This window comes from Macaca thibetana, chromosome 1, assembly GCF_024542745.1.
Source record: "Macaca thibetana thibetana isolate TM-01 chromosome 1, ASM2454274v1, whole genome shotgun sequence".
NCBI classification, from domain to species: Eukaryota; Metazoa; Chordata; class Mammalia; order Primates; family Cercopithecidae; genus Macaca; species Macaca thibetana.
Genome location: NC_065578.1, coordinates 152,543,002 through 152,568,519, shown reverse-complemented (window position 1 = coordinate 152,568,519; position 25,518 = coordinate 152,543,002). Strand labels below are relative to the sequence as shown.

Here is a 25,518-nt window from a genome sequence, read left to right as displayed (position 1 = left end):
TGGTTGCTGATACTTTTAGAACTAGGCAGAGACTGAGTAGCCTGAGAGGGAGCACGAGGAGCAGTGGCTCTAAAGATGAAAGGAAAACAGAGAGCTCCATCGGAGCCACAGAAGCAAAGAATGCGAACAGCCAAAGTCATGTGGAAGGATGCTCGTGATTATGTGAATGGAACAGTTTCCTAAAGTGGAATGTATGCCATCCTGTTCTTATAAGAAGTATGTGTCTATGTGTATTTATAGAAGAATGTCATAAAGGACATACACAAAAAGCTCATTGGTAGTTCTGGATTTTAAAAAATACTTCTAAAGGTAAGGAGTACGGTAGTGGTAAGACATAAAGCAGACATTATCTAAAGAGGAAAATGGAAGGCACTGTCAATGCAAATGTAATAGACAGGACAAATAAGAGAGAGACACAGATGTAGTCATCAGCTGTGACAATATGGAGGTCTTTGATGACCTTGACAAAAGCTGATGGAATGGGGAGGGGAGGGACAGAAGTCAGACTGCAACAGGTTAAGGAGGGAATGGGATGGAGGGACTTAGAGACTGTATGTAGACTATTCTTTCAAGGACCTTAAATACCTGCTTTAAAAAAGCCATTAGGATTGAAGCTGGAAGAAGCTGTGGATGAAAGAAAGACATTTATGAAATGGGGAAGTGCATCTTTAGGCTAAGGAAAGAACCAGTCAGATAAGTTGGACAGAGATACTGGGGATGGGAGCTGGGAAGGGGAAGCATGGTTCCTCAGGAGGCAGAAGGAGACGGAGCTAACAAGCAGAGTTAGCCTTAGTTGTGGAAACGGCATCTCTTTTACTATGGGAGAAGGGCCAAATAGTGAATGGACGTGTGCTGATGGTGATAAGGATGATATATGTGGTTAGGCAAGAAGGAGAGGGTGCTCATATAATGGTCTTGATCTTGACTTTCTCAGAAAAGAGTGGTAGATGCAAGCTCTGCTGTGAGTTAAGTCTGCCCTGAAACAAATGTTACCACAGACATCCTCAGTAACAGGTTGTATATAAGCTTTTAGTCTGATCTGGCGTGTTCCTGTACACCTCTGTTGGATAGCACAGTATCAGCATGTAGTAGATACTTAGAAAATACTTGGTGATGATGCAAATATACGGTTAGGAAAAGAATGTGGCATTCCTAGTATGTTCTTCATTATTCCTGTCATTCCATGAATGCTCCTTCTGTTTCTGGCTGCATAATCCCAGAGGGACACAAACAAGGAAATATACAAAAAAAAAAAAAAAAAAAAAAAAAAAAAAAAAAAAAACAGAAACCATGACAGTGAGAGAGTTTAGAATCACAAAGAATGGACAAGGAAGCTGAGAATCTGTAGCAGGCAAAAGCAAGCCTTTGGAGAGAGCTAAAAGCTCTCGTCAGCTATTTTGCAGGCTGCCAGTTGATGGGTTGGTATTTGCTCTGTGTTTCTTTGAAGAAGAGAGTCAGGACCAACCAATGAAAAGCACCAGGAAGCATGTTTTCTTCAACCTAAGTTGTGTAAAAGTAGAAAGACTGTTTCACAAGCTGAGATCTGCTAAGAGTGTGGAGGTGTAGGCTGGATGGCTCTTGGTGTGAGTGTAGCTCAGGGGTCCCTGGGCAAGATGGCCTCTCAGATCCCTTCCAGTTCTAGTGTCCTCTGTACCAACTATAGGGGGTCATTCTTGGCCTCCAGACTTCTTGCTGTCATCAGGAGTTTCTACCAGATTTGAGTAGAAATGCGTTGAATTTTTTGTATCACCTCACAGTTAGTTGGATACTTTATCTACCTCTGCCATGCTTTGCTGCTACAATGATGATTTAGGTTCACAAACATAACTGTGAACACTTAAAGATGCCAAAAAAGCATCAAATGAAATACGGTGGAAAGCCCAGAACAAGGTGATTGACATTTACTGGAGGCTCAGTAGATATTAAAAAGCTAGAAAATATCAAATTAAACATTGTCTTTGTAGTGTTAAGCATATAGATTATCTATATTAATATTTGTAGTAATCATGGGGAAACAACTTGGTCTAGTGATGATACAGACACGAGATAGGGAAATACTGGGCAGAAGAGGGTGGTTCCCCAGCAAAGGCCCCATCCTCAAGCCTGGATACCTGTGGCCTTAAATGAGAACAGGCATTCTTGTTTTTGCACCCAAAAGTTGCCTTTTGGCCCGTCATACCCCTATCCTGTACCCATATAAACCCCAAACCCCAGGCTCCATAAGCAGATGAGGGGACAAGGAGACAAGACAAAGAGATGAGCTGATGAATGACTGAACAGCATGGCAGAGAAGGAGAGAAGAGAAGGAATGTGTGAATGCTGAGAGGAGTTCAGCTGGTGATGATTGGAGGGGAGATTGGCTGCTAGATGGCCAGACTCCAGGGGAAGACCATCTTTCCACTCCATTCCCCTTCCAGCTCCCCATCCATCCCACTGAGAGCCACCTCCACCACTCATTAAAACCCCTGCATTCATCCTTCTATGTGTGACCCAGTTCTTCAGGGATGCTGGACAAGAGCTCTGGATACAGAAAGCTGTCACACTGGCCCCCTGCCCTTGCAAAAAGGCAGAGGGTCCACTGAGCTGGTTAACACTTAAGCCATTCACAGATGGCAAGGCTAAAAGAATGCACTGTAACACATGACCATTTGGGCTTTGGGAGTCACAGGCTCCCACCCCTGGATGCTGCCATGGGGCTGGAGCCCGGGGTTGCTTGCTCCAGAGGATGCACATTCCTGTTGCACGTCCTGCGAGGGACGTCAGGCAACTCTCCCGTTTCATCAAGAAGAATGCACATTTTGAAATCAGACAAACCCAAGTCTCAATTTCTCCTCCACCATTAGTTGTGTAGCTTTCTTACTCTTAGACATCTCAGATCGAAGAGAACATGCATCACTGTAATTTTCACCAGTGGATGAAAAGTTCTGCTCTTTGATGCAACATGGAACAAAGTGACCAGTTCCTCAAGTAGGGAAGTAAGTAACCTCTCTGAGCTTTATTTTCCTCATCTGGAAATTGGGGGAGGGGGAAATTGCCCAGAGTAGCTTCATAAATTGAGTAACACCTATAAAATGTTCAGCGCAGTACCCGGTTCCCAGTGAGCAGTCAGTGTTTTCTCTCTCTTCTTTATCAAAATATTTAACTCAATGCAAATCCTTTTCTGATGATCAGTAGTGTCTCTAATACGCTATTGTTTATATCCTGTCAGTATAGTGATAATTTGTTTTACATTATTTCTCCATTCCTTTCCATCCCTTTTGCCTTATTAGATCATCATGTACCATCCTATGAGGTGAGCTGGGCATAGATTCCAAACTTATGTCCTAGATGGAGATGCTGTGGCCCAGCATGGGTCACAGCTGTTCGGGGTTATAGAGATGGAGACACAGCCTTGCTTATACCCAGGGACCTGCTTGCTGAGCCAGGCTCATTCTTGGGGGGCAACCAAAATCCAGATTTTATAACTGGGTGCCCTTGGTTCTCAGGTAACTTGTTAAGTGTGAAATTATGAAATGTATATTTGATCTTCCTCCCAGTTTCCTGACATACAACTCCTAAAATCCTTAGAATCTCTAAAGTCATGTGTCTTTTTGTATGTTAAGGAGTTGACTGATGGCTGGCAGCCCCGTAGTAGCTTCAGGATGAGGCTTATCACTAGAAAGACCAATGCCTGACGAGAGGGATGGGACTTTCAGCCCCACCCCTCAACCTCTGGGAATAGGAGAGTGGCTGAAGGTTAAGTTAATCACCAATTATTTAATCAACCATTCCTACGTAATGAAGTCTCCATAGAAGTCCAAAAGGACAGAGTATTGATGAACTTCCAGATAGCTAAACGTGTGAAGGCTCTTGGAGGGTGATACACCTGGGGAGGGCATGTAAGTTCTGAGCCCCTTCCACCACATTTCGCTTTATGCATCTCTTCATCTGTCTCTTTTGTAATAATCTTTATAATAACAATTTAAGGTAGATGTAAGTTTCCCTGAGTCCTGTGAGCTGCTCTAGCAAATTAAACCCAAGGAGGGAGGGTCGTGGGAGCCCCAATTTATGGCTGGTTATGTTACCGATGGAGGGTGTCTAGGGTCTTCGCATCTTGAACCAAGAATTGGGCAAAATGCACAAAGCAAGGAAAGAATGAAGCAACAAAAGCAGAGATTTATTGAAAATGAAAATATCCTCTACAGGGTCAGGACAGACCCAAGCATAGGGGCTCAAGAGCCCCGTTAGAGAATTTTCTGGGGTTTAAATACCCTCCAGAGGTTTCCATTGGTTAGTTGGCTTATGCCGTATGTAAATGAAGAGGATCAAGTAAAGTTACAAAGTCATTTACTCAGTGTAGGCCCTGTGTAAATGGAGAGGATATTTCCTATCATAGCTGAGGTGTTTCCATTTGATTTAGTTCTAGGAAGTCAGCATGAATCAGCCTTATGTTCCCAGCCTCCAGACCCTATGCTCCTGCCTCAGCTGGTCAGAAGCACAGGTAAACCAACTTAGGGCTTGTGATTGGCATCAGAAGTAGGGCTCAGTTTTGTGGGGCCAAGTCCCCAACCTGTGTGATCTCACCCTATCTCCAGGTAGATAGTATCAGAATTAAATTCAGTTAGAGGACACCCAGTTCATGTCACTCCAGAACTGATTGCTTGCTTGGTATGTGGGAGAAAACCCCCAAACATGGGGTGTCAGAAGTGTGTTATACGATTATAACAGCAGAGGCCGGGCACGATGGCTCTGCCTGTAATCCCATCACTTTGGGAGGCTGAGGCAGGCGGATCACCAGAGGTCAGGAGTTTGAGACCATCCTGGCCAACATGACAAAACCCCATCTCTACTAAAAATACAAAAATTAGCCGGGTGCAGTGGCAGGCACTTGTAATCCCAGAGACTCGGGAGGCTGAGGCAGGAGAATCACTTGAACCCGGGAGGTGGAGGTTGCAGTGAGCCAAGATTGTGCCATTGCACTCAGCTCAGGTGACAGAGCCAGACACACACACACACACACACACACACACACACACACACACACACACACACACAATGTATAGCAGCAAAATCTGTTTGTTTTCCACTCACTGAGAAAGGCTTATTTCATTTGTTTATAATGTACCCACATGTCTTTTTGTAGTCTACCTTTTGGATTTTCCATAGTAATGTACAATTACATTTTTTTAATTTGTGAACTTTTAGGATTTTTTTTTTCCTTGATTCAGGAAGGCAATGATAATCTTTTTCCTCTGACATTGACTTTGCAAGAGCTTGTCAGTGGTATTAGGGGTACATTGGGATCGATGTCAACTAGCCAGTAAAGACAAAATTAGAACCCTCTACTGCTTTATATATCCTCTTCTTTATCTCGGATGTGGCTTTCCCCATGAACCTGTCCCTGGGAGCTGCCCCTCAGAATCAGCCCCTCATCCCCCAGCACATGCAAGTTGTCTATAGCTCCAGGCTGCATTTATTTCATTCTGCTTCGACTTTTTTTTTTTTTTAACTGTACCTTTAGATGTTAAACATACCTCTAGACTGTCTGCCCCAGGCAGGCACAGACGTTTCAATCCCTCTTTATATTATCCCTATGCCTAGCCTGTAGTTGGTACTCAGCCTATTTTTTATAGGCACATTCCTTTCACAAACACAAATATACACAAAAACGACTGGGGAGCCAAGAGTGGCTTGGTTTGATTCTAGTAGAAGTCACTATACAGTTTGTGATACCAGGTTATATAGGTGCAACCCTGAGCCACCGTTAGAGTTTATGTGCTTTGTTCCTAGAAACTTGCACCTTGAAAGGGAGACATTTTACCTTAGCACTGTGAGAAGGGAGTAATGATCTCTAGCCCACATTCTGCTCTGGAAGTACACCCCTAGGAAGTATTTGAGCTCATCCAGAGTCATGGGAGGGGGTTCGGTCCTTTGCCAAGTCCCATGCTCTGCTCAGACCATGATCCTGGGAGATGTCTTACTCCCAAGGGGACTTTGGATGAGGGCCCTCTGGAGAGCTGTGCAGCCCTGTGAGGCTCAGCAGAGACCCTGATGGAAGCTTGACCATGTACAGTGTAATCCCTGGGAACTAGGGACTCCTGGAGGGTATGAGAGATGCTGGAAAGAACACAGAGGACTCCGCAGCTGTGCCAGAGGCAGCTGTGTGCCCAGGGCTGGTGCTGCTGAGGAAGACAGTGAGCCACAGACCCACCACCCAGGAGTGTGTGTGGAGAGGAGCAGAAGGATAAGCATCAGACTAAAAAGACCTTTGCGCTAATGAGAGTGTGGGGTCACCCTTGGCATACATTCTAACATAGAGACTTGTATTCTCCAAGCAAGCTCCTCACTGAGGAGTTAGAATATTGTGATTTGAAGTGACTGAGCTGCAGGAGAGGTCACTTAAGGCAGTGCTGTCAAGTCATAAGGTGACGCAGCAGGAAAGTGGTGCTAACTAGATGGGCTAGCAATATTGGCCCCGCAAGTGAACTCTGAAGAGTAGCTTGGTTGCCCCCAGCAGTCCAGCCCATTCTAGCATCCCTCTGGATGGTTCTTGGCTCCTGGTGCCATAAGAGGGGCAAGTGTTAAAGCCCACAGCTTCACCTTAACTCCCATGCTTTGCAGCATGGACAGTCAGCCTTCTCCTCTGGCCTTCTCATTTAGGTAAATAGGGAATGCTCTTGAAGGAGCCTCTCTCAATCTCTTGGCCTCGGCCGTCGAATTGAAAAAGGGTCAGCTTCTTAACCTCTGAAAATAAACTGTCTGATCTGTGCTACCCAAGGCAAAGATGGTGAGCTCTGGATCAGCTACTTCTGCCCTTCACATTGTCTCTGGGCATGAACCAGATACATAGCATCTCCTCCATGCCTTTCCCTTTCTTGTCAGGAAAGCTAATGGTGTTAGAGACCCAGATCTGCTGATTTGGTTACTGGCTGTTAGATTCAAGTCAACATACGCCGCCTGGGTAAATGAGGCTCCACAGGCATGCGGGCGCTTGGAGGGCATCTCTTTGTTCTTTGGCTCCATGAAATGGCTTTGCTTGGCAGCTGCCCCTTGCCTACAATTTCTCCTGTCATAGTCTTGGAAGGCAGGACCATGGTGTGGGTGGGAAGAGTTTGGAACAGCACATCCCTCATTTGGACCCAGCTGCTTCTCTGTATCCCCACACTCAGGACCTGGCTTCTCTCTGCAGCAACATTAGCCGCCTGTACTGGGGAGTGACTAATCACTCTCATCTTCTCTGCCTGCCTTTCTCAGGGGTAAGGTAAAGTCGAGCTCAGTACTCTCCGACCCATAAAACTTCTTTTCTCATCTTGACCCCATACTTGAGAGGGAGCCTTCCAAGCAAGTGAAATGCCATCAGTATGGTGTACTTCTTTCCCCAACCCTTGGGAAGTGGTTGTTTCCTAGCCTGGACCACCATGTTAATATCCAGGTCTACAGCTGACATCTTTGGATTTCTTATGACTTTAGTGCATGAACAGAAGCATTTTTAATCTACTGAAGACTCTGCCTTGTATGTCACACGTTTAATGTCATCCTTAGACTGCCTCTGTCTGTAACATGCCAGCTCTTAAAATATTAATCTCTAATGTGCACTCAAGAGTTTACTCAATTACCACGGGATTTTTCAAATAAGCATCATCATCCCCGCAGCCCTGACTGCATTAAGAGAAAAATGCTTACCGGGCCATTGTTTCCTGAGCATGGGATGATGTTCCTGCTTTGTTTCCGTAAATGTTACACTGGCACGGCTGTGTTGGCTACTGCAGATTTATTGTCATTCATGCCCAAGCTCAAGCATTATCAGTTTTCCCTTTTAGTGCCAAACTTTAAAAGGTGCCATCTCTGATAGGGATCGTGAATCATAATTACGGTAAATGAGAGGCAGTTGAAACAGTTCTGTCAAAGCTGATTTGTCGGAGTGTGGATTTCAGTCTGGAGAGGGAGCAGCCGCCTCATTACCACCAGCAGTCATTCCACTTTGATTATTTTTTTGAAAATCACATCAGTTTCAGAGACCTTTATTTTCTTTCCTCCTGAAGACAGTCTTGAGTGTCAGTGTTTTGCAAAGGGTATCCATATAATACTTGCTGGCTTTTTCTCCCACTTTTATCCCTTTCTGGGCATTGAAACTCACCTGTGGCCACCCTAGATGACCATTTTCATTTCCAGTATGCCTTAAAGAAAGCCCAGGATACAATAGAAATGTGCTATTAGGAAATAATTTGTTACCTTGAGTCAAGATTAATCTCAGGCTTCCTACAAGTAACCCTTTTGGCTGGGTTTTGTGGCTCGTGCCTGTAATCCCAGTGACTTGGGAGGCCAAGGTGGGAGGATCGCTTGAGGCCAGGAGTTTGAAACCAGCCTGGGCAACATAGTGAGGCCTGGTCTCTAAAATATAAAAAAAACGTAGCCAGGCATGGTGGTGTATACTCGCAGTCCCAGCTACTCAGAAGGCTGGGATGGGAGGATCCGTTGAGCCCAAGAGTTTGAGGCTGTAGTGAGCCATGATTGCACCAGTACATTCCAGCCTGAGCAACAGAGTGAGACCCACCACTCAAACTCTCCCCTGTGCATTTTGCACTTGCCGATGCATTTTAATTTTGGTTAAAAGACGAGAGTTAACTTCATGGCAGCAGAGGGGTAGGGAAAATGGGGAACTCAAAAGCATAAGCTAATATTTCAGGAGCTCTGTGTTCTGAAACCCAATCAGGGAAGACAGATCCCCTCTGCTTTGATAGAAACCAGTAGCAAACAGCACACTATTGTGATATTTTGTAACTCTTCAAGAGCGTTTATGCTTATGTCTCAAATGTTCCCAGACTTTATAGACCTTTCAAGAGGCTTCATTCCCTGGTTCTCTCCTAGCCCTTCAGCTATTCCCAGTTGTAAATCAAAAACCAGAAAAGTGACTGCCACTGAAATCTGTGACCCTGACTTACTCATCCCTACATCTGCCCTACTCTGTGCTTTAAGGTGCTTTTAAGGTCCTGACTCCACACTACTCTTTTTTTTTTTTTTGAGACGGAGTCTCGCTCTGTTGCCCAGCCTGGAGTGCAGTGGCGTGATCTCGGCTCACTGCAAGCTCCGCCTCCCGGGGTCACGCCATTCTCCTGCCTCTGCCTCCCGGGTAGCTGGGACTACAGGCGCCCGCCACCACACCCGGCTAATTTTTTTGTATTTTTAGTAGAGACAGGGTTTCACCGTGTTAGTCAGGATGGTCTTGATCTCCTGACCTTGTGATCCTCCCACCTTGGCCTCCCAAAGTGCTGGGATTACAGGCGTGAGCCACCGCGCCTGACCCACACTACTCTTTTTGTGACCTGCGAACACGCTGGAATTGAAGTGACGTGCCTGGCCAAGGAAGAGGTATCGTCAGGAAAGTTAACCCAAGTAATACAGCAAAGGCCAACTCTTGGCCTCCTGGACCCCATCCCCTCACAGATATCGAATACTGATGGGCACAGCCATGGTTTTATTTGATGCTTTTAAAGTTAAGGTCATATATGTTAAATATCACAACTTGAGTGCTTTAATTTTAAAAACATGTAACCCTGGAGTTTTGCTTTGTGGTTAAATCTCCCTTTTCTTTCGGTAGTTCCAGCAGCTTTCTTGGAGAGGTTGGCGTTGGTATGTGTCCCCCCATCAGTCCCTGCCAGCCATCCCTTTTGCTCAGGGTATCTCCTGTTGGTATCTATGATTTAGTCTGACTTCGTAAAGATTCCCTCGAAACCCCACAGCACTTTAGAGGAGAACACAGTGGCGGCAGACATAAACAGTGATATTTACTTACGAAGTCACAGTTTCTAGCTGGAGAATCATCTTTTGTTTACAGGGAGTGACAGTCAAAGAAAAGAAGAGGCAAGAGAGATGAATCAGGGAAATGAGAAGGATGAAGGAAAGAGCAGGAGACAAAGGAAATTCACTAGGATTTATTGAGTGTCCTCCTGAATTCAGAGTCTAAATTAGACCCTGGTGGACTAAGAAGGGAAATTTTATAATTCTGTGTTGCAGGTATTGATGTAAGGCGGGGAATCCTGCATGCCGTCAGGCCTGGTGAGGTAGCTCAGAAGTACTAAAGAGCAGCACATCGGCAAGTTGAAAGAAATCATTTAGGTTGAGATGAATGCATGAATCTTAAAGAGGTAAAGAATCAAAGAGTGAGATTGGCTGGGGAAATTTTCGTGTAAGTGAATGTTAAACCCATTTTGAAAGATCAAATGATGGAAAAGACTGACCAGAGGCCTTCCGTGCTTGGGGGATGGGATGGCATGGCATGATTACAAGGCCCAGGTTTGGGCAGGAATGAAGTTAATGACTGGGGTGGAGAATCTATTTTGGAGGCTGGTAAGATGAAATTAGTGGCATAAGAGGCAGTTGGAGAGTGACTTAGAGAAAGCCAAGCTGATGGGTTTAATTTAGGCCATAATACAATGGGAATCCACTGGAAGTGGGACCCCCGAAGGTAGAGACTTGCCCACCCTTATTAGACTAGATGCTTCCTGACCACAAAGAACTTACCTCTTCTTTTCCTTTATATTACACACGTCGGCTGTTGATTTTTGTTTTTGCTAACTGACCAACAGACCAGACTTCATATGTGTGGTACTGGGTTGCTTTGAAAACCTGGAGTATACACCTATCAAGGCCATGGACCCCGCCTCTGGGGCCCTCTCCAGCTTGACTGCCACAAAATCATTACACCATAAACCCAGATGAGGAATGAAATGCTTCGGGAACCAGCTAGGCATTTCTTTATTGCACTTGTCCTCAGAGCACTTTCTTCCAGAGACTCCAAGGCATTGTACCAGCACAGTAACCTTTAAGTTGTACAAGTTTATTTTAGAGTGAACATTTTCCTAACAGCCATGATAAATGAGTTTGAAGATTAGGACCGGCAGGAGTGGCACTGAATAGGATGTGAGTGAGAGGCAGAGATGGAAAGGAAACATCCAGGAGAAACCCATAGTTCACATGCTGATTAGAGGAGGTGTATGCCCAGGATGGTGGCAATTTTAATCCCTGGATTTGGGATCTGCTGATGGAGCAAAGGTTGGGAAATGCCTTGGGGGCAAGGGTGGGCTCTTTCCCCTACCCCTTCTCCTCCTGACTGTGCAGTGGGAGAAGTCATGCATCCCTTCATCATACGGACATCCTCATTTGCCCCTTTACTTCTGGCTTTTCGTCCCCCCCCCGCCCGCCCCCACCTTTTCCTCTGGCCTAGGGAAGCTTATAAATGCTTTTAGCATCCTCCTGGGAGAAAGGTGGGAAGACAGGCAGGCAGACAGAAAATGTTGGTGGTTATTAAACTGAGGCTTCAAGGACCTTTTTATTAGCAATTAGACTCAGCTTTGCAGCACTAAAGAGTGTAAATTCCCACTCTGTCTCCTTTGCTCAAACCTCCAAAGAATCTGTTTTATATAGTATTTATTTATAACCCAGAATAGACCTGGGCCTGGGAGCCCTGGGGATGCTGAGGCTTCAGTGTGCTCTCAAGCAGAAGAAGAGGGTTAGAAACCCCAGGGAGGGAAACAGTACATACCCCTTTCTGGTGTTCACCTCCCCTGGGCCTTGGCATGTCCCTGTTTGTGACTGGGAGCTAGTTTTGATGCATGACATCTTGAAAAGTGCTTTTGGTGCTTTTGCTTTGCTTGCTTGTTTTACAGTCTCTGGTGTGAAGATTGTAATACCACAAAGACACATGTGTCATCAGGACTTTGACCTCCCAGGACATCATTAGGTCACTTAAACTGATAAAATGTGTAAACCTGTATAAGGACTTTCTTTAGACAGTTAGTTACTGCAGTAACTCATTATAAGAAAAGGACTTGGTCATGTGACTTTTCTACTTGGCAGATAAAGGGGGAACCTGAGGGGAAGGGTGACAGTTATTTGATGGCAAAATGTTGGAGATAGACAAAATCGTAGTAGGTACTGCCTTACCCTGGCACACCCACATACCTTCTGCAGGCTCCTCCGCAGCCAGTGTTAGGTGTGTGGAGAACAGCTGGCTGTCATCTGGATTAAGCATAATCAACAGGTATATGTGGGTGTTGAATCCATAGCTTTGACCCAATAGCACTAAGTGACCTGGATTTGATAGTGACACTTTTAGGACTAATGGTTTCAAGTAAAGAACATCCCTGAGCAAGCAGTTCAGTGTTCTTGGTGTCTTCAAATGCTGATGAAAGATATAGGAGTGCTACTTGTTATGATAATGGCTTTTTAAAACCCCAGCTTTATTGGAGTGTAATTGATACACAAAAATTGCACATATTAATGTGTACAATTTGATGCGTTTGGACATATGCATGCACCCATGAAACCATCAACATAATCAAAGTAATAAGCATATCCATCACCTCCAAAAGTTTCCTTGTACCCCTTTGGGTTTTGTGTGTGTGTGTGTGTGTGTGTGTGTGTGTGTTAAGAACACTTAACATGATATTCGTTGAATGAAGTATGCTGCTGCTGGCCCATTATTAGTAAGTATAAACCTTTCATGTGTATGCAGTGTTAAAATCTCCAGAGTTCTATTCATGGGCACAGCATATCTTTCCATTTTTTTTGTGTGTTTACTTTCTTTCATCAATGTTTTATGGTTTTCAGTGTACAAATCTTTTGCCTTCTTGGCTAAATTTATTCCTAAGTATTTTATTCTTTGTCATTCTATTTTTTTCTTTTCTTTTTTTTTTTTTTTTTTTTGTTCTTTTAAAAATGATATTTTTTCTTAATTTTCTTTTTGGATCATTTATTGTTTATAGGAAATCAACTGATTTTTATGTTACTTTTATGTCCTCCAATTTTACTGAATTTGTTTATTAGTTCTAATGGGTTTTTTGTAGTCTTTAGGGTTTTTCATATATAAGATCATGTTATCTATAAACAGACATAATGTTATTTCTTCCTTTCCAATTCGTATGCCTTTTATTTATTTTTCTTTTCTGATTACTCTAGCTAGTACTTCCAATACTATGTTGAAAAGATGTGGTGAGAGTGGGCATTCTTGCTTGTTGCTGATCTTAGCAAAAAGACTTTCAGTTTTTCAATGTCAAATATGTTAGCTGTGGCTTGTCATATATGGCCTTTATTGTACTGAAATAAATTTCTTCCGTACCTAGTGTGTTGAGAGTTTTTAATCATAAAAGTTTGTCTAATTTTGTCAAAAGTTTGTCTAATTTTGTCAAATGCTTTTTCTCCATGTATTAAGATGATAACGAAGGCTTTTGTCCTTCATTCTGTTAATGTGATGTATCATGCTAATTGATTTGTGTAAGCTGAGACATCCTTGCACCTTAGGGGGTAGATCCCAGTTAATCATGATGAACCAATTCTTTCAACATACCGTTGAATTTCGTTTTCTAGTATTTTGTTGAGTATTCTTGCATCTATCTGCATCAGGGATATTGGCCTGTAGGTTTGTTTTGTTTTGTTATTGAGATGGAGTCTCACTCTGTCACCCAGGCTGGAGTGCAGAAGTGCAATCTTAGCTCACTGCAACCTCTGCCTCCTGAGTTCAAGCAATTCTCCTGTCTCAGTCTCCCAAGTAGCTGGGATTACAGGAGGCATGCACCACCACACTGGGCTAATTTTTGTATTTTTAGTAGAGACAGGGTTTCACCATGTTGGCCAGGCTGGTCTTGAACTCCTGACCTCATGTGATCTGCCTGCCTCAGCCTCTCAAAGTTCTGGGATTACAGATGTGAGCCACTGTGCCCAGCTGACCTGTAGTTTTTTAATGATGTCTTTGTCTGGCTTTGGTATCAGGGTAATGACAGCCTCATAAAATGAGTTTGGAAGTGTTCTTCTTCTTCAGTTCTTTTGACAGTTGGAGAAGGATTGGTATTACTTTTTCTTTGAATGTTTGTTAGAATCCACCAGTGAAGCCATCAGGTCCTGATCTTTTCTTTGTTGTGAGGTTTTTAATTACTAATTCAATCTCTTTGTTATTAGTCTGTTTAGATTTTCCTGATTCTTTCTTGGTAGGTTGTATGTTTCAAGGTATATGTGCAAAAGATGCTCAATATCACCAGTCATGGAAATGAAAATCAAAATCACAATGAGATATCACTTCATATGTGTTAGGATGGCTATCATTTTCTAGAAAAACAAAGGTAACAGGTGTTGGTGAGGATGTGGAAAAATAGAACTCTTGTACATTGTTGGTACAGCCACTATGGAAAACAGTATGGAGATTCCTCAGAAAAATAAAAAAGAGCTACTATGTGATTCAGCGATCACACTTTTGAGTATATAAAATAATGGAAATCAGTATCTAGAAGAGATATCTATACTTCCATATTAATTTCAGCATTATTCACAACAGCCAAGATATGGACATAACCTAAATATCTATTGATATATGGATTGATAAAGAAAATGTGGTATATACATACAATGTAATATTATTCAGCCTCAAAAAAGAAGAAATTCCTGCCAGTTGCAACATCATCGATGAACGTGAAGAATATTGTATTCAGTGAGATAAGCCCATAACAGGACAAATACTGTATGATTCCAGTTATATATAAGGCTATGAAGGTGAAATAAGCCCATGATAGAAAGAGAAATACTGTATGATTCCACTTATATGAGGAATCTAAACATAGTCAAACTCCGCATGCATGTAGATGTTCACTGTAGCACTATTCACAATAGCAAGGACATGGAATCAACCTAAAAGCCCATCAATGGTAGATTGGATAAAGAAAAGGTGGTTCATATCCACCATAGACTACCATGCAGCCATGTAGAAAAATGAGATCACGTACTTTGCAAGAACATGGATGGAACTGGAGGCCATTATCTTTAGCAGAAACGGAAAACCACATACTCCATGTTCTCACTTATAAGTGGGAGATAAAAGATGACACATGGACACACAGAGGGGAATGACAGACACCACAGATAGAGGGTGGGAGGAGGGAGAGAATCAGGAAAAATTGCTAATGGATACCAGGCTTAATATCTAGGTGATGAAATAATCTGTATAACAAACCCTCATGACACGAGTTTACCTATATAACAACCAGCACATGTACGCCTAAACTTAAAGGTTAAAAACTAGTCAAACTCATAGAAGCGAAGAATAGAATGGTGGTTGCCAGGTGCCAGGGGTGAGAGGAAGGGGGTCTTTTCCTTATCAATGGATATAAAATATTGGTTATGCAAGATGAAGAATTTCTAGAGATCCACTGGGTAGCATTGTGCCTATAGTTAACGATACTGTATTATGCATTTAAACAGTTGTTAGCAGTGTAGATTTCATGCTAAGTGTTCTTGCCATGATTTAAAAAAAATTAAATGTGGATCCAGAGTCTTTATATATTGTCTCATCTGATCTTCACAGCAACTCATACTCAAAGAAGGTTTTAGTGCTGCTAGTGCATACTCAGTGTGTATATTTAAGCTGAGAAGTTTACTTGACAAGTTTGGGGTTACAGAAGTTGGTGAGTGGCAGAGCAGGGCCAAGGTCACATCTTCTAGCTCTCAAGCACTGCCCTCTTTCTTGTCCTCCACTTCACCACTGTTGCTGCTTGGGCTGTTTTCTAGTGACAGATGTGCTTAGACTGAGCCATTCATACTCTCTCAGCCTCTCTTTCTGTGAGAAAGATAGAGCTTTTGTGAAGCCAGAGTTTGGGTTTTGAACTATGAAGGTGTGGTTGAATCTTTCTCTAAGATGGAGGCTACAAGCTTGGGTTTATCAGCACAGTACTTCAAATCACTGAACTACCAGCTCAGTGAGAAAAGAAAGAAATTATTATTTTTTAAATGTTGGCATCTAATTACATTTACCTAGAAGTTGAAGTGTAGGCTAAATATAGCTTGAATTTAATTTCTATTTTATAAATTCTACAATGTTCTGTTGCCAAAGAGGGCATAGAATTTTTAATAGATAATTTTCAGATTTGCATATGAAGCTTTTATACAGCATCTTTTAGTAAAGGAGCTGAGAATTAGTCCAGCTCAAAATATTTTCTCTGCTTTGAAAATAGACTCCTCTTAGCCTTCTGGAGGATGACAAAGCCTATGGTTGCCCATTAACCAACTGCTGGTTATTACTTATTAAGATGCTGTTATTATCTCTACTGGACAGAGAGATATTAAAAGCAAATTATATTCCTTTTTGTGTGCATCTTCCTTTGAAAACTTTTTTTCCTTATTAAAAAACAAGGCGGGGGGGATATGTATACAGAATGTGCAGGTTTGTTACATTGGTATATGTGTGTCATGGTGGTTTGCTGCTATGATGACCTGTCCTCTAAGTTCCCTCCCGCCACCTTCCACCCCCCAACAGGCCCTGGTGTGTGTTGTTCCCCTCTCTGTGTCCATGTGTTCTCATTGTTCAATTCCCACTTATGAGAACATGCAGTGTTTGGTTTTCTGTTCCTGTGTTAGTTTGCTGAGGATGATGGTTTCCAGCTTCATCCATGTCCCTGCAAAGGACGTGATCTCATTCTTTTATATGGCTGCATAGTATTCCACACATTTTCTTTATCCAGTCTATCATTGATGGGCATTTGGGTTGGTTCCAAATCTTTGCTATTGTGAATAGTGCTGCAAAAAACATATGTGTGCATATGTCTTTATAGTAGAATGATTTATATTCCTTTGGTTATATACCCAGTAATGGGATTGCTGGGTCAAATGGTATTTCTGGTTCTAGATCCTTGAGGAATTGCCATACTGTCTTCCACAATGGTTGAACTAATTTACATTCCCACCAACAATGTGAAAGCGTTCCTATTTCTCCACAGCCTAGCCAGCATCTATTGTTTCCTGACTTTTTAATAATCACCATTCTGACTGGTGTGAGATGGTATCTCATCGTGGTTTTGATTTGCATTTCTCTGATGCTGAGGGATGTTGAGCTTTCTTTCATATGTTTATTGGTCACATAAATGTTTTCTTTTGAGAAGTGTCTGTTCATATCCTCTTTCCACTTTTTGATGGGATTATTTGTTTTTTTCTTATAAATACGTTTAAGTTCCTTGTAAATTCTGGATATTAGACCTTTGTCAGATGGGTAGATTGTGAAAACTTTTTATAAGTAGATGTGTAGCTTCCTTTGTGATATCTACCTAGAAGATGGAGATTTGACTGGAGGGTCATCATTGGCTATGAGAAAGAGCACTAAAATGTGGGCCAAGGCCAAAGCCAGAGCCAGGGTTAGGTCAGGGGAGCTACTGCCCATGAGAACTGGGCTCAGGACAGCACAGCCAGCTCTGTAGAGAAACCTGAGCACAGGGACCGGTCTCAGGGCCCAGATGAAGCCAAGGTGAGGTCACCTCACCACCAGTGTAACATGGACAAAAGTCTTGCCTTTCCTAGCCACTAAAGGCTCTGTTCTTTGAAGGACTAGTACTTTTACTTTGGGTGGTAAATCTCTTAGGGTTAGAGTAGTTCCAGAGGTGTAGTGACACATACTTTTGACTTTAATAGGGTAATTAGGATTACAAAGTATGGAGAAAGTTCAGGGTCTTTCAGTGGTCTGTATTCTTTAGGAACAGGTGTCTTCCAAAGTCTCCCAGTACCTGGTACAGGACCTTATAACCAATCTTCCCTTTGTTCCTGTTGCTTATAATGGGTCCATGACAATGGTGACAATTTACAACAAGTTTAAAAGCTATTCGAGGCTATCAGCAGTAAATGGAAATTGTGTTACGTATATAAGTACTGTTGACTAGTAGCTGTGTAATACACACATACATGCATATGCATACGCACATCACATATCTAGTGCTGTCTGAATGAATCTTATAATTTAGTTCAAATGACACCCATAATAGACACATTTTGGTAAATAGCTGTTCAATCAGCGGAACAGACAGTACACACCGTAGGTTCCTGGGTTAAACTGCAAGCTGGAAAATGCAAAAGAGACTTCCTGGACATGGAAAATCAACTGGAGTTTATAGACTGAGTAAGTGTTGGAAAATCAGGGAAGATGGAGGAATATCTTCTAGATGTGGAAATGGTATGACCAAGGGCACGGAGCTATCAAATTCTCCTTTATTCAGGATTTTAGGATTTGTTACCATAGCCAAGTGGGGAGAAGGGAAATAAGGGTGGAAAGTTAAGGCGGAGCTGGAGTAGGATGTCAGCAACTGCCTGCCTTAGCCCGGCCGAGGAATAGGTAAATAATGACAGGAAACCAGCAAGCCCACCTCGGCTCAGTGCAGGAGACAGTAAAAGCCACATCCGTCAGTGTCTGGTGCTTCATCTTCATACCTTATTGGGGTCTGGGATTAGTCTGTCATAGAATTAAGTGGTAATGTAGCAAGCCAAGGAGCTATTGTATAGGTCCTTGGAAAAAGGAAGTGTTGCGATTTTAAGATAAATGCGTTTACCTTATCTTAAAAAGGATTGTTTCCACCCCTGTCTCCCACTGTAGGGCGTATATTTGTGTTGTTTTTCATAGTAGGTGTGAGGGAGCTAGATACTTTCTTCTCCCTTTATGTACCTCTACTCAGCATCACCCTAGCCACCAACTTTTTGTGCCCCACTTCTGAAATAGGCAGATGTCTGCAGGATGTCAGGGAGTTGAGATAGCAGGTGTTATCTCTGCTTGTGGGACAGAGGGTGACTACTTAGTCGTTCAAAAGCAGAAGTTATACCTCTTGTCTTCTGACACTGAACAGTGGCTAACAGAGCTCATTGGCTCAAATCCCTTTGTAAATTGTAAGCATTATTCTCTTGAGCAAGAATTCTTTCCTAGAAAGGACATTTTTCAGTTAATAAAACATCAGTGGATGTTTCTGTGGAGACTGCTTTGAAGATTTGGTTAAACAGGAAATATATCACCAAAAACACAACATTCTAGGTGCAGATTTTACCTCTCCTGTGTAAAATAGGCCTAGTTATTTCCTTGGAGGGTTGTTTTAATGATTAGAAATAGTATGCATAAAGCATCTGGCGCATGGGCACTGAGTAAAGGGTAGAAGTCATCAATACTGTCTACATTTTATATGGATTCTTCCTCCTGAGTTGGGGGTGTGCTATGGTGCATTGATTCGGTGAGATGCTTTTAAATTAAGAAGGTGGCTGCAGCATTTTCTATAAGCGGTGACCACACGAAGCCAGCCAGGCCGAGGCAGGCTTCATGAAGACTCAGCCTGACACAGTCACTGACGAGAAGCAAGGTTTATAGTTTTGCTTTGCTGAGAAGGTGGTGCTGATTGCTTTCTTCCATTGGGAAATCAATTTACTGTGCAGCGAATCTTAGTAAGCAGTTTCATACTATTGCTTTTCTAAAAAAAGAGACATGTTTCTGTTTTTATTAATCATGAAACTGACAGAAGATGGTAGAATTTGTAAAAGAAAATAACCTGTTTGCTCTCCTTTTTACCACACGTACTGTTTTCTAGAAATTAAGAATAAAGAAGAGATTTTTATCTTCCAGTCTTGAAACTATACCCTCTTCTGGTTTGAAACAAACAGCCTCATGTCCTTGGAGACCTGCCATATATGAATTTCTGGAATAAAAGGAATTTTCAGAGATGTTTGTCTGCTGTCATTTTGAAGGCAAAGTAACAGAGCCTTGGTTCCAGGAGATGCCCAAAATAGCTGGGCATGTAATTTTGGGGCTAGATGTTTCCTGATCACAAGCTTGAAAACGTGTCCTCCTTGGAGTTGAATTCAAGATCAAGTACCACTGGTGTGGAGAATGAGAGGGTTTTATGCTATGGTTTTCTGACATATACAGCGCAGCTAATTTGTGTGTGTGTGTGTGTGTGATGGAGTCTCACTCTGTTGCCCAGGCTGGAGGGCAGTGGTGCTCACTGCAACCTCTGCCTCCCAAGTTCAAACAATTCTCCTGGCTCAGCCTCCCAAGTAGCTGAGACTATAGGTGTGCACCACCACACCTGGCTAATTTTTGTATTTTTAGTAGAGACAGGGTTCACCATGTTGGCCAGGCTGGTCTTGAACTCCTGACCTCAAGTGACCCCCCCAGCCTCGGCCTCCCAAAGTTCTGGGATTACAGGCGTGAGCCACTGTCCCTGGCTGCAGCTCACTTTTAATTAGTGAGATACGATTTAAACAATAGCAACCACAACAACATGAAGCAGGTTGGGTGAAAAGAGAATTTGATAATCTGTTTTATAAAATAGCCCTCTGCACAGTTTCCTTAAAGAGAAGTCGTTCTTCATCCTTTTGCAATAGGTTTGATCACCCTATTTTATTTTTACATACAACACTGGTTATGTAAAGTTAAGGGCGGCCTCATGATGGGCCAGCGGTTACCTCCATGCAGGTAGGAAGCAGCGTAATTCTGGCCCATTTTTTGCCTCTGCTGAGTATTCTACACCAATAACCAAGCAGCCTCTGGGGGGCAGCAGAACACCGGATAAGACCACTGTGCCCTGGGCTGTCAGGCTTTTCTGACTTGTCATCCAGCCCCTCCTTTGTGTCCTTGGCGCAGAACCCAAGCTTCTCTTTGCCTACCAAAACTCATCCTCTTGGCCTTGCCAGAATGAGAGGCTTCGCCCTTCAGCCTCCTTTGCCCCACTGTTTTCGCTCACACCCTTCTCCCCTGCACTCTGAAACCTTCCTAGTCTACTTTGTACCATGTCACATAGCTTAATGATGGGACTTGTTTGCTATTGTTTCACAAGCAGGTATGCCCATCCTTATAGCAAGAACAAAGTCTTGTCTGTTTCCCATAGTGCCAGGAATTCCCTGAAGGCCTAAAGACATGCTCAACAGCAGGTGGAAGATTCCGTAATCTGTATTGACTGCTTGATGCCTATTTGCTAATTTGATTGTCAAGATGGTCCTGTTTTTGCACAAATGAAAGAATTGGCTTTGCTTTACTTATTTCTGAAACTGCTACATTCTCACATACCTTCCAGTTTAATAGTTCCTGATTGGGGTGAAATATAGAGGACTTTAAAAATTAGCCCACGGATGTAATGGAAGCAGTAAGTTGGGTGTACAGTTGCAGATTTGCTTCTTGGTCTTTCTCCTCCCCAACTATGTACCTTGGGCAAATTAATTTCTCAACCTCAGTTTCCTCACCCATAAAATGGGATTATGTAAGGTGATCAAATAATTTATTATCCAAACTGGAAACTGGAACATATTTGAGAGTGGAGGATGTCAAAGAAAAACCAGATATAGGTAGTAGTTGAAGCAGTAAAAAAATTTATTTGGGAACTATTGTAATAGGGGAAAAGAGACCTCAATATGGAACTGGACTCAATTATTTTTTTTTGACAGAGTCTTGCTCTGTCACCCAGGCTTGAGTGCAGTAGCATGTTTTCAGCTCACTGCAACCTTCACCTCCTCCTCCCAGGTTCAAGAGATTCTTCTGCCTCAGCCTCCCAAGTAGCTGGGACTACAGGCCCACACCACGATGCCTGGCTGATTTTTGTGTTTTTGGTTGAGACAGGATTTTGCCGTGTAGCCAGGCTGGTCTCGAACTCCTCACCTCAGGTGATCCACCCGCCTCGGCCTCCCTAAGTGCTGGGATTACATGCAAGAGTCACTGCACCCAGCCAGAACTGGGCTCAATTCTGAATACAGCTTGGACAAGGGGGATATAGCCAAGGAGCAAGGTGGAGGTCATTGAGTAGACTACTATTAAGAGGAAACGTTGGGAAATAGGGGGATTCTGGCTAAACAGACTTAACAGGATTCCTCCTGAAGGCAGCCAGGGTGATCAGACACCAAGAGTAGGTGATGAAGAATTTGGCCAGATATTGGAGCATGATCAGATACTGCAGGTGGGGGGTTTGTTCTAAACCGACTTAGCAGTATTCTTGCTACAATAAAGATGGACACCAAGGTCGAGGCCTAGAGAGCTTAGAGGAGCTTGACTAAAGTTTAGTCAAGGAGAGAGTCTTTGTCCAGTGGCATAGTTTGAAGTAATTACAATGGTATAGTCTTTTAAAAGATTTATTGCCTGATAAGTTGCTTTTGTTTTTAGCTTGCCTACCTATACAGTTCTATTAAGCCAGGTGTGGTGGCTCACGCCTGTAATCCTTGCACTTTGGGAGGCTAAGGCAGGAGGATCACTTGAGGCTAGGAGTTTAAGACCAGCCTACGCAACTTTTATCATCTCCACAAAAAAAAAAATTTAATTATCTGGGTGTGGTGGTGCATGCCTGTAGTCCCAGCTACTTGGGAGACTGAAGTGGGAGCATTGTCTGAGTTCAGGAGCTTGAGGTTGTGGTAAGCTAAGATTGCACCACTCCACTCCTGCCTGGGTAACATCTAGAGATGCTATCTCTAAAAATAAAATAGTCCTGTTGAAAACATTTTGACTAGAACAATTTCCTCTCCGAAAACAATTTTATTTCCTCCTCAAAAACAAGTTTGATCGCCTCCCCCAAATTAAAATGGTATATAAACAGGACAAATGCTAAGTTGTTTAAAATGCTGGGGCAGTGGGTATAAACCATACATATGGTGCTTTAAAGAATCAAACAAAGTAGTATATGTAAAGTGTCTAGTACTTGGAACATACTGTGTATTCAGAAAAGGATTTTCTCCTTTTCCCTCCTGGAGGAAGGTTGGACAAAGAAGCACTGATCAGCAATAAACAAAGGCCTATGGGTTTTTTAAAAAGGCTATTGCAAAAAGCTCCTAGCTTTCCAGGTCCTAACAGCCTAAGGTGTGAGTTTTGTCCAACTCAAGCAGGAAAATACTGACTGAAGAACATAGTCCTGTCTCTCTGTACTCAGGCAGCTGTCTCGGCAATAGAGAACATACCCAGGGGACGGCTGTGCATTTTGTCTGGTACTTTGGCTGCCCTATGAGCACAGAGCCCTTTTCTTTGTTGTGAATTCACGACTGCTTCTGGGCAACCTGCCTAGAAAGCTGGGGAACCGTCTCTGGCACCCATCTGCTGCACCCAGCTCCTGCCTGTTTAGGAACGTGATCTTACCAACTGCATTTAAATAATGGGTTTACCATAAACTTAATAGTCTGAGCTGTAAAATCCGCACCTGCTGTATTAGTCCATTTTCATACTGCTATGAAGAAATACCCAAGATTAGGTAATTTATAAAGAAAAAACAGTTTAATGGACTCACAGTTCCACATGGCTGGGGAGGCCTCATAATCATGGCGGAAGGCGAAAGAGGAGCAAAGGCACATCTTATATGGTGCCAGGCAAGAGAGCCTGTGCGGGGGAACTGCCCTTTGTACAACCATCAGATCTCGTGTGAGACTTATTCACTATCACGAGAACAGCATAGGAAAAACCCACTCCCATGATTCAATTACCTCGCACTGGGTCCCTCCCATGACACATGGGGATTTTGGGGGCTACAATTCAAGATGAGATTTGGGTGGGGTCGCAGCCAAACCATATCACCTGCCTTGAAGGTTGCTGGTCCCGTGTAGCCAGAAGCCTAACTGCCATTCTGTGATTGGATTTCCAGGATTGGGCCCGGGCCCACCCCTTTCAGAAACTCTAAATTCATGACTTCTTGCCCTGCCTCTTGTAAGTGCTATTTTGCTCTAGTAATGAGAGCTCTTGAGCCTGTGTGTTCATTTAACCTAACACCCTGCAGAGCTGAGGCTTGGGTTTTTGCCAACTCCTTGTGGGATGGAGAATCCAAGGAATCTGGCCTCCTGGAAGCGAGGAAGGATCTGCATATGTGAACAGCAGTGTGCGACAGGAGAGTCAAGCCAGGGAGCAGGCAGAGTTGCAGGGCAGCCCTCTGCATGGCTCCTAACAGCCTCTTCTTTCTCTAGGTATGTGTACATTCCAGTGGGCGGGTCCCAGCATGGCCTGCTGGGGACACTGTTTTCCACGGCGATGACATTTGCATTTGTGAGCTACTGGCATGGCGGCTACGACTACCTCTGGTGCTGGGCAGCGCTCAACTGGCTGGGAGTCACCGTGGAGAATGGAGTCCGGAGGCTGGTGGAGATTCCCTGCATCCAGGACAGTCTGGTGAGCAGGGTCCTTGCTTCTGTGTTAGGGGACAGCTGAGCTACGCAGATTAGGTCTGGGAGGGATGGGGCCATCAGATTCCCTGCCCTCGCCGTGGGCCCTTTCTGCTAGGTTGGTTCAAAGTTCATATGCCTAGAGACAAGACAGCTGGAAAAGAAGCTTCTGTAGTGCTTATGTGTGTTTCTGTGTGTGTATGCGTATATATGTTATAACTATAAAAAATGTATTATGTAAAAATTAGAAAATTTAAACAAGAAAAAAACCTCCCTTCAACAGAAACCATGTTAAGATCCATTCTTCTAAATTTTTTCTATGTGTTTATACAAACAGACATATGTATGTAACATTAAAACAAATGCTATTACAGAGAGATGATTGTATCTGGACCACCTTTTTAAGTCACTGAGTCCATACCTAACCACCCTTTTTAATGGCTACATAGAATTCCCTTATGTGGATATGCCATAATTTATTTTAGTCTCCTATTATTAGTAATCATATTATTCTAAAGGTTTTTTGCAGCTGTCCACTGGATTAAAATGAATATCATAACCAGGATGAATTCTCATAAGTGAAATTTCCAGGTTCAAGGTTTTTCTCTTCTTTAATGTTCCTTATGTATATTGCCTATTAACTCTTAACTGCCCTGTAGACAAAAGTACACTGGTTTATGTTTCTACCAATGGCGCATAAGAATGACCTTGCTAATATTGAGTATAACTGGAATTTTAAATCCTGATGGGTGTTGTATATAGTAGTATAAAAAACAACTAAGGTTTTAAGAAACAGTTCAACTTTACAGGAAAGTGATTTGGAAAATCAATTAAGCATTTCTCTTTACACATATATTTTAAGTGATTTTAAACTATGGGCATAGCTTTTATCTTGCAAATGTGGTATATGATATATTACAATCTTGTCGGAAATCATCAGTTCTGAAGATGCAGCAATATCCCTCTAACCCCAAAAAAAGTAGCTAAAAAGAAATGTGCTGGCATCAGTGTTCATGGCAGGCAATCACACACAGAAAATTTGAAAAATGATTAATGTGGCTAAATTCCACCAATATGAATAACTAAAGCAAATGCACTTTAAAAAACCCTGTCAAAACAGAATACATTTACATATGTTTTTATAAAGATAGCCATAGTACAAGTGGACAGTTATTTCAATAAAAACTGAAATAAACTGAGTAGTCAAACAACACATTGGAGGGGATTTAAATATGCTCATGTATGTATAAAGATAAATATTTTTCCAGCCATCAGCAGGAAGGAAATGCCAGTGGATTCTAATAGAAAATGGTATTTCAGTGAAAGCCATGGCTATGTAACACACAGGAAAACGAAAAAGGATGGTATCATAAAGATTTTAATCTTCCCTCAAATCTGAGCATTCTGCTCCAAAGCCTGAAAACACAGTTATCACCTTTGAAAGACAGAAGGTTCTTTTCAGCCCTGTCTGTAGCCCTGTAACTCATTTCTGTGCTGTTTCATGAAGCAGCTAACATTAACCTTGAACTTAATGTTAAGCAGTGCTCTGTGGCCTTTGAGCCATAGCTTATGCTAGTAATAATTTTAGAAATCTAAAACGTTGGAGTAACCCAACTGTGCCATGTAGCCTGTGGCCTGTTC

General features: G+C 42.7%; 2 protein-coding genes across 9 annotated transcripts in view; one reads left to right on the top strand and one right to left on the bottom strand.

Annotated features, from left to right (window-relative positions):
- The window catches only part of LOC126948846 (cuticle collagen 2-like), a 940,772-nt gene that overhangs the window by 335,347 nt on the left and 579,907 nt on the right, over positions 1–25,518 (bottom strand). The gene's annotated exons all lie outside the window — the stretch shown is intronic.
- The window catches only part of HHAT (hedgehog acyltransferase), a 350,433-nt gene that overhangs the window by 237,446 nt on the left and 87,469 nt on the right, over positions 1–25,518 (top strand). For all 7 annotated transcript variants that reach the window (XM_050781213.1, XM_050781243.1, XM_050781193.1 and 4 more), the window contains one exon: positions 23,683–23,884. In XM_050781213.1, coding sequence (XP_050637170.1) covers positions 23,683–23,884 — 202 coding nt within the window. The remainder of the gene's footprint in view (positions 1–23,682; positions 23,885–25,518) is intronic.